This window comes from Oryzias melastigma, linkage group LG21 (assembly GCF_002922805.2).
Source record: "Oryzias melastigma strain HK-1 linkage group LG21, ASM292280v2, whole genome shotgun sequence".
Classification (NCBI taxonomy): domain Eukaryota; kingdom Metazoa; phylum Chordata; class Actinopteri; order Beloniformes; family Adrianichthyidae; genus Oryzias; species Oryzias melastigma.
The window spans coordinates 25,056,799-25,065,988 of record NC_050532.1 but is presented as its reverse complement, the minus strand read 5'-3'; the positions used below and the strand labels follow the sequence as shown (position 1 = coordinate 25,065,988).

General features: G+C 40.6%; 1 protein-coding gene across 1 annotated transcript in view; it reads left to right on the top strand.

Annotated features, from left to right (window-relative positions):
* si:ch211-67e16.11 overlaps nt 1-8,006 on the top strand; it is a 13,312-nt gene extending 5,306 nt beyond the window's left edge. Inside the window, exons 4-8 of the mRNA XM_024286762.2 lie at nt 1,180-1,350; nt 2,367-2,498; nt 4,794-4,960; nt 5,044-5,316; nt 5,384-8,006. Coding sequence (XP_024142530.1) covers nt 1,180-1,350; nt 2,367-2,498; nt 4,794-4,960; nt 5,044-5,316; nt 5,384-5,560 — 920 coding nt within the window. The 3' untranslated portion in view covers nt 5,561-8,006. The remainder of the gene's footprint in view (nt 1-1,179; nt 1,351-2,366; nt 2,499-4,793; nt 4,961-5,043; nt 5,317-5,383) is intronic.
* Nucleotides 8,007-9,190: the final 1,184 nt, after the last annotated feature.

The window sequence follows — 9,190 nt, the reverse complement described above, 5'->3', positions numbered from 1 at the left end:
AAGCCTAAGTTAGCCAAAATAGCTAGCATGTAGCCGAAATATTAGCTAAACTCCAAAACAGTCTAAAAAACCTTAATAAACACCAAATTAGCCTAAAAATCTAAAAAAAAAAAAAACCCAGACCACCAGTGGAGAACATCACCAAGACCAATATTACTCAAGGAACACAGAAGGTCTCAAGGACGTCATTGAAGGACAAGAAGACTTACAAACCTCACCAGACTCAAATGAGTTCAGAGTTCACGATCCAGCAGGTAGAAAGAGACTTTTGGATCACATGGAGAGTTCAAGGACGAGGATAAGAAGAACACAAAGAAACATCTGGATCAGTTACAGACAACTTCAGGCCTCAAGTCCTGCATGATTTCCAACATACCCTGCTCTGGCATATTCTAATTGGCTGGAGACACCTGAACCAGGTAACCAGTCATAAGTAGAGCTTGGATGTTTGGAATTCGTGTAGACACTGCAGCCCTCGAGGCCTGGAGTTACCTATCCCTGATCTGGATGATCCACAAAACTTCTGGATCAATGATCTGACAAGACAAAAGAGGAACTTTCTGACAGGTCTGGATCCATCTGGACTCAAAAAACATCAGCAGAGTGATGGTTTGGAGCTTATTAACGTTCACAAGTTGTACAAAGATGTAACTGGAGCTCAACAAAGAGAAAAAGCAGCAAAAAGTCACCAATACACAACTTCTGAGGCTCCAACAGCATTTGTTGCTTTATCAATAAAGCTCATTGACCTTAAAGTCCAGTTGGACGGCTAATGACTTAATGATACATATAAACTGGAGCTACACAACCCAAGTGTCACAATCACAAAAAAGTCATGAAAGTCCCAAAAGAACAACTCCACCCTTTTGACCATTACAAGCTGCAGGTTTATGGATCCATACATCATGTCTTAGCACCAGAGAATCCTAAAGGAGTATTTCTTTCATCAGTTTGCACCACAAAAATGTCAATATTCACTCATATAATTGTAAGTAAGTCACTCCATCTGGGTAAAATGTTACCAATAAAGTCAAACCCCACTAATACTTTAATTTAGTTGAAAGTAAATGTCATAATTGGAATTTTAAAGTCCACCAATGAATACAGACTATGTAGAAACCTGAAAATGCTCAACGCTCTTACCTGTCAGGCCTCTCAGGTTGTTCTTCTTGTATCCAGAACACGCAGAGTTCGCCAGGTGTCCTCAGCTGCTGCCCGTGACTTCCTCCAGTCCTCCGGTTTCCAGCTGCGAGTTGAACAAAAACACCCGACGATGTCACCAGCAGCCGCTCGCCACTCACCTGTCCTGCCGCCTCTACCAGACCTGCGATCACGCAGTTCTGCTCTCAGGTTGGTTTTTAAACAAAAAACTAAACTAAACCGATTTCTGGTTGTTTTTTTTTTTTTATTTCCAAAAAAATCAAACTAAGTTAACGCAAAAAATGTGAATCTATCTGCCCCTTTTCAACCAATCAAGAATTTAATGTAGATTTTTACACTAAAAGATTATAAAGTATCTTTCAGCTTAGTAGTGCTGGGCGATATGATGATACATATTGTGTGGATGATAGAAACGGATCTATTTTTTCTAACCTAATTCCATTAATTATGACAGCAAATATATCATTAAATAACCTTAGATGATTGTAAAAGTGTTGCCTTGTCAATACTCAAAATTTATATAGGTGAAATTGTGGAACAGCAGCGGCAAGTTAAGACCAGGGAGTCTTTTGCACAAGGCAAGGCAGATGAGATAGTTAATGTTTTGTTTATTTTTATTGGTGAATTTTTGTGCAAAAATGTGTTTTTCTACTCAGAAACTTGGAACTGTTGTATTAAAATGTTTTAGAGTTTAAATTCCATTTAATTACCTTTGATTTTTGAAACACGTGTGAAGGCTGCTGTACGTCAGCCGGATCTGTTCTCATTTGATTTATTTTGCTGTTTGCTTCTCATTTCTGATTATTCCGTTATCTGCAACTTAAGAGTAACTGAAAATATGCTTTATGGTGGCATATTGTGATGTAAAATAATCTACATCATGATATACAATTTTGTCCATATGGTCCAGCGCTAGAGCTATGAAAAATTTTTCACAAGACATTTATGAAACTGAATTTGTATACTGCAAAGTAATTGTACTAAAGCTTTTTGCACGACTCTGAGTGTGTCTGGATTTAGATTTTCCAAAGTAATTGTGCGATAGCCACAATCATGCATCATTTCTTTATAATAGCAGTTTTTTGGGGGCTTTCTTTTATTATAAATCATATTTCTCTGAAAAACATCCTTTAAAACAGAACACGGTTTTGTTAGACAACACGAAGCCACCTACAGTGACAGTGATACAATGTTTGTGTGTGCAGGGGGCTGGCAGCAGCAGTTCACGTTCCAGCAGCACGCTCAGAATCTTCTGGAGTTCTACAGGATGCTGCGGAACAACGGCTTCCATAAAGATCACATCAAGACATTCTTTGCGGGCAGCGGTCAACTTCCTGGTAGGTGGTCAACACTTTCAGACAGATCAAACCATCATAAATAAGTTGAAAGATGGAAGTTTTGAACATCTGGTCACTTAATTTTACTGATTTGATTGGACATCCTCTTCTTATCAGTGAAATGTAATATTTAATTTCGATAAAATTAGAGATGAATGACTTATAGACCAAAATTTGGTCAATGATGGTTCAGCATTTTTAATTAAGTGTTGGGGATTATTACACCCCCAAACACTAGATGGCAGCACACATTTTTACTAACTTTTACTAACATTGCATGTCAACATTTCCATTATAGGTTCACATACAAAAAAATTATCTTTAAATTTGACATGTTGGAAATTAATTGGAAAAAATTAGAAAAACAAACTTGTATTTTTGTTGTTGTTGACAGTTTTTGCATTTCAATTGTATTAGCAGAAATATTTTGCTATTCACAAGTTCCTGTCTGATTAAACAAAAATGAGTTTATAGTTGAAAGAAGTGGTTACAGTTAAACAAGATAATAAGTGAGGACAAGGATTCACCTGCCGGGAGGAAGTGAGTTTTAGGCATTTTTAAATTGATATATTTCAGAAAACTGAAATTTGAAATACTTTTTCAAATGATTTGAGTCACATGACCTTCTTCTTGGAAGGAACTGTCTGCCTTGAGCACTTTGACATTTCCAGAATTTCAGTAAATTTCTGCACATATGTGCAATGGAAATGCTGCTAATAAAACCGCAGATGTGTGAACAGACAACAATACTTAAACAATGTGTTAAAGACACAAACTTGAAACTAGTCATATAGTTTGGGGGGTTAATCCAGAGACTCAAACGTGGGGAAGATTGAGAACCTGAGAATCTGTGTAAAGTCCAGTCCAGGATAATAGGAACCAGAAATCCAAATAAAGGCAACACGCCAAAAAGGGCAGACATGACTCAACATCTAGAAACAGGGAACAGGATCCATTGGGCAGAAACAAGAACTTGAAAAAGGCTTGCTTGAGGATTGAGAATACAATGAACTGGCAGAGTGAAGGAATGAAGCTTAAATAGTCCAGGAATCAGCTGCGCTGAATGAGCAATCAGAGGTGTCAGGAGAGTGAGCATATATGGCAAGCCGGGAGGGCCAAGAGGCCATAGATCCTGAAACTTATGACGTATGGATGATGTTGTCGCACAATGTTTCTATGACACTCTTTAGTGGTTAGTCAGGTGCATGTAGTGGCTCCTTACTGACCTTACAAACGCCCCACACATGGCATGTGCACTGTGGGACTCCCATAGAATGTCCACACAAACTATATTGTCTAATTTCCTGCAACATAAGGAGTGCACGTTTCACTTGAACAGCACTAACAGGCTATTTCGTCAGTCTGCAAGCTTTGAAGAGGTTGAAACAATCAAGACATGCCTGCTCCTCACCCATTTCACCCTTACGTGTTGTACAAGAGTTCGTCACAACCTGGCACCTAGAAAATATCTGTAGGAAAAAATTGGTTATGAACATTTTTGCTCTACAGGTTCACCAAGCGGTCAATGACCTTGATATTTTGTGCGAGTTACCTCCATATCCCGTTCAGGTTTTCTCTTTTTATTGCCCGCAAACAGCCCGTATCCACATGTAAGGGCAGTTGTGACTAAGACTTAAGCTCTGCAGTGCAAAGTTATTATGTTGAGTTTGTTCCACCAGTTTATTCTGTAGCGAACAAGTTCCTCGAAGCGAGTCCTCAATGTAGTAACCACATGTTAGGAGATAAACAGGTTGACTATCTGAAATCTAAAGCAGACCAGAGTCACTGTTGCTCTCAGTCTTTCACACTGCACAATCAAGAGTGGTCCAAATGTGTCGAAGTGTCCTTGGGCAAGACACCTAACCCCGAATTGCCTCTGGTGAGAGGTTGGCGCCAGTGTTCGACAGCGGAGCCGCCACCAGTGTGTGAATGTGTGTGTCAATGGGTCTGTGAAGCACTTTGGGCCTTGAAGGTGGGTAGAAAGCTCTGTACAAGTATACGCCATTTATCATTTACCAAACTATCTAGAAGTGACCCACAAATGCACCAGCTGGTTGTCTGGATGTCATTCTCTGGCCAGGAAATAGAAGTACAAAGAAGAAAACACTTTTGTCTTTATAATAAACATTGCTGTAACCCTTGTGCTATCCTAGGTATGTTGATGTTAGGAGTGGGGTCATCTGGACCCCTTAAGATAGCACAAGGGTTGAAAAAACTCAGCTACTTTTTTACACTGTATATCATCCCAGTTAGTTCCACTATGTATCTAATGTGTCTGATATGTCCCACCCCCAGAGGACGTAGAGGGCGTGTACTCAGCAACGGAGAAGGCCGTCATCCGTAACCACGTGTCGTACATCTGCAGGAAGCAGCATTGTGCTGACACGCTGGTTCTGTACCTGAACTCGCCAACACGCAATGATGGCGCCATGCTACTCTGGGACGCCAATCTGAATGGCATTGTAAGTGAGACTCATCTTCACTCCCGCACCAGGGGTTTGGGTAAATCTGTCTGCTGAATTATTCTCCATCTGTGTTGGTCAAGGCTGATCTGAAGGAGCGATACTCGGTTAACGAGCTGCTAACGGACCTGGCTGGCTGCAAGGCCACTCGAGTTCTTCTTTTCGTGGATCAAAGCTACAGCGGCGTCTTGTCCAAGAGACTCAGAGGCTCCCAGAAACACTTCAATGTGGTTCTCATCCAGAGTCCAGTCCGGCAGACGTACCCCTTCCAGACTCAGAGGCTGAACCAGGCCTGGGATGAAAACAACTGGTCCTTCATAAGTCCAACCACCTGCCTTCTGGATCACCTCTCAAAGGCAAGATTCTTCAAAGGTAGTTTTTTAACTTCCTGGCCTTTTTACTCACCTTTTTCAACATTTTCAGGGTGGGGGAACATCTCACCTCTTTGAGCCATGGACCGGCCTCCTGAATGTGACTTTGGCAGGGGCGCCCTGCAACGCCACTCCCCCTTTGACGGACAGTGAGCTACGGCGGGAATACCAGGGCTGCCAGAACCTACCAACTGCCCTCTGGCACCAGAAACCCCGAAGGAGCCACTGAACAACCAGCAAAGACTCTTATTGCTGCTGAACCGACAAGGGAGGAAGTCATAGACACTCGCGCACATGCATTTCCACTTCAAGAGTTCAGTCTCCATGTGTGTTGATGACATAACACCGATGTGATGGCAGCTCGTCCCAGCAGAGCATCCAGAGCACCGTGTGATCTGAGTGTGTCTGGGAGTTCAGCTGGAGGACACTCCTGAAGGCGGGCCCTCGCTTCAGCTTAGCCGTGTGTGTTGGTGTGTTTAGACACGTCTCTTGGGCACTTTAACATCTCAGATCCAACCGTTCATCTCTATTTTTGTCTTCCCACCACTGTCCTCTCTTGATCCCGTCTGTGTCTCCACTCCTTCACTGGCATCTTTCTGTTGTTAAATCAAACTGATGTTGGTTTTGGCTTGTTGCAGTCAACTTTCAACCATAAACCCAGTAAAGAAGCAACAAGAGCAACCACAGCTTACTCCCGTTGTTGGTCCCTTCATCTCCTATCCACTTTTTTATTTTAAGAGGAGAAAATGAAAATGCCCAACAACAGATCGAAGGTATCAAACTATTGAGTTAAAATTTAAAAATTTCACATAAATCAATAATATTCCAACATCCAATAACTCCACCTGATTGTAAATATGTAGGAAATGCGGTCTGGTCAGCATATTCCCAAAAGAATCCCTGGTCAGTTGACATATATTATCTGCAACAACATTTCTGCTTGTTTTCCAGGTAATCAGCCAGCTGGGATATTTGGAAAACATGCTAAAGTTTCACCATCAATGCATCTGGAAGATATTCTGACACAATTTCCAAACCTCAGTCAGCTTCTCTCAATGTGAAAGACCAGCAGCTTTACCTCCTTAAAGGAAAACAAAGCTACTCCGTGATGGAACCTGAGTCCAAGTTTATGTTCCCAAACATATTCCTCATAGCTACAGAACATAAGGGAGCATATGAATGCAAATCTGTAAGTGAAAGTTTTTCTTTCTGACTCAAAACTGGTAATAAGTTTGATCAACTATGGACTCGTCCATCTGAAAACTTTATGTCCCAGCATCCCTCACCCTCACTCTCTAAATTTCCTCCACTCCACCACTTGAAGGATGGATTCTTTTCCAACCAAGAAGACAGAACGGCATTCAGTCTCATTTTCTGAGAGGCCAGTCTTTATCTAAGCAGCTTAACACCTAACTACAAACCCAAAGCCAGGGAGGTCTGATGAAGCCATTGGGTCTGCAAGGTTAGCAAAAACCAGGAAGTGATGAAAGAAGCCAACCCTCGTGAAGGGTTTACACAGCAGCGTCACGTCATTAACTGCTCTGTTTTAATCTGACACCTAAAGGTTACCTTTCCTCAAGTTTAGCTTCAGGGGTTAGTTCAGCTAAAAAGCTTACCCCAGATCAGCAATGTTTGGTCACATGATTTTAGAAGTCAATACGAAAGGACGTTTCAGAGTCAGAAAAGTTATGTAGTTGTCAAGTATTATTACCACTCCATGTTGAGGGAAGGAAATGTTTTATTTTACATTTAGTTCTTCATTGAATGTTTCAGCAAACTTTATATTATGGGGCTTGAAAACAAACAACTTAAACTCAAACCTCTCGAAACTGAAAAAGTTCTTCACATCCGATTAAGTAATTCCAACCCTATCCTGGAGTTCTATTGGAAGTGACACCAGTCCTTTGGCAAAAAAAATAATTGTGGATGGACCTTAACTCACAATTTAGAGTGTATAAAACTGGAGATTGGAAAGTTTTCCAGCTGGAAAAATGGTTTTTAAATGGTAAAAATGAAAAGAAGCACATTTTGGTTGAGTTGTGTTACACTTGGATATTTTATTGTAACATATGCTGCCACTTCATGTATTAACTTTAGGTTATCTAGTCAGGTTGCAATCTGGTTAAGATGGAAAAAAACACCTGAAACATTAAGATGTGTCAGATATTTATGAGTATTTTAGCTAAAATTTTAGTTAAAACAAATAAATTTGAAATATTTTTCCAGACAGTCAGTGGTTTATAATGTCAAACTCCACGAAAATTATACAACTGAACCAATTTGGTACAAGATTTTGTCGACTTTTCACCACTTTGTTTTGTAAAAACCCAATAAAGTGGACTTAATGCTGAACTGTTGTTTAGAAATTTAGACATTTTTCCACTAAAAGAAGTTTTTCTGTGACATGTTAACATTAGATATAAGTGTGCCAAATGACGTCTTGACACCTGTGATCAGTATTCTTCACAGTCATAAACTCCGCCCACTTTCCCACCCTGCCCGGTGTTGTTCAGATGTGTTGGATTTCATTAGAGGTTTGTTTACTCAGTAATTTTCAAATGTGTCACAGTTGATGTAACAACCTGTATGAAGTGAAACCTGTAAATTAGCTGAAATGTTCTGAGGTGCATGCTGTCAATCACTAAATATATCCAATAAAGTGCTTTTAGAATCCACTGATGGTGCTTTGTGATTGGCTGGTGTCTAACTGAAGGACAGTTCTGCAAAGGTTTCTGCAGAAAATCTATCTTAGCTGCAATACGATTTACTGACATCGCTTTAGTTTTCCCCAAAAACATCTAAAAATGACCAACATATACTGTATGATGATTTTTTTATGACTTCTTTATTGTTATTTTTGTGGAAGACAGGAGAGTTTGGAATTTAAAAGTTAAAATGGAATATATGCAAAATATTAACATAAAAGATATACGAGATAAACAAAAATGTAAATTAACCTAAATATAACCTTTTCCAAAACTAATATGCCGAACCCAAAAGAACCCATAGTGACATTAGTTTAACAGAAAAATATCAAAAATTGTGCACTCTCCTCCACTTGGCCTTTGGGGTATTCCATATTATTTTTATTTTCAAAGGCCCACTCCACTAAAAATTGTGTTTTTAGTGATTTTAACATGAATGGTTGAACGTCATGGAATCCTGATTTTAGTTTTTGTTTTCAAGTTTTCTATCAGTAACACAATCCCCTCCTCTGCCCTCGGGCAGCTCGTCTGGCTTTACTCCAAACATCCTCCTTTGACTCCTGCCCTTCCAGCTAACGGCGGATGTTTTCCCCACAACAGTCTGAGAAACATCAGCGGCTCAGCTTTTCATGAGCAGCGTCTTCTTCTGCCACAGAGCAGCAGACGCCCTGAGGTGGTGAGAGACGTGCGTTCCTGTAGTTTCATTCTTTTTGACAGGATGAAAGCAACGATTTTAGCAACTTTCACAAACCTGTGAAAGAATTCACAAGAGGACTGATGGCCATGGCCACATACAAGAACACAAACACTACTAAAGGATGCTTGCTGCAGCGTTTAGGTTCTCTAAGTATGACCCACACCAATCAAGGGTAGGAAAGACCATCTTCTAATCCCACTGTTTATTATCATGGTCTCTAGTTGTCAAAGACCACATTGTTTTTTTATTATTATATTCCATCCATCTTCTTCCATTCATCCAGACAGAATCAAGGGGGCAGCAGTCTAAGCAAAGATGCCCAACCCCTGGTCACTTCCTCCAGCTCCTCTGGGGGGACCCCGAGATGTTTCCAGGCCAGCCAAGATTCGTAGACTCTCCAGCGTGTCCTGGGTCTTTCCCGGGTCTTCGCCCGATGGGTCATGCCCAGAACATCACC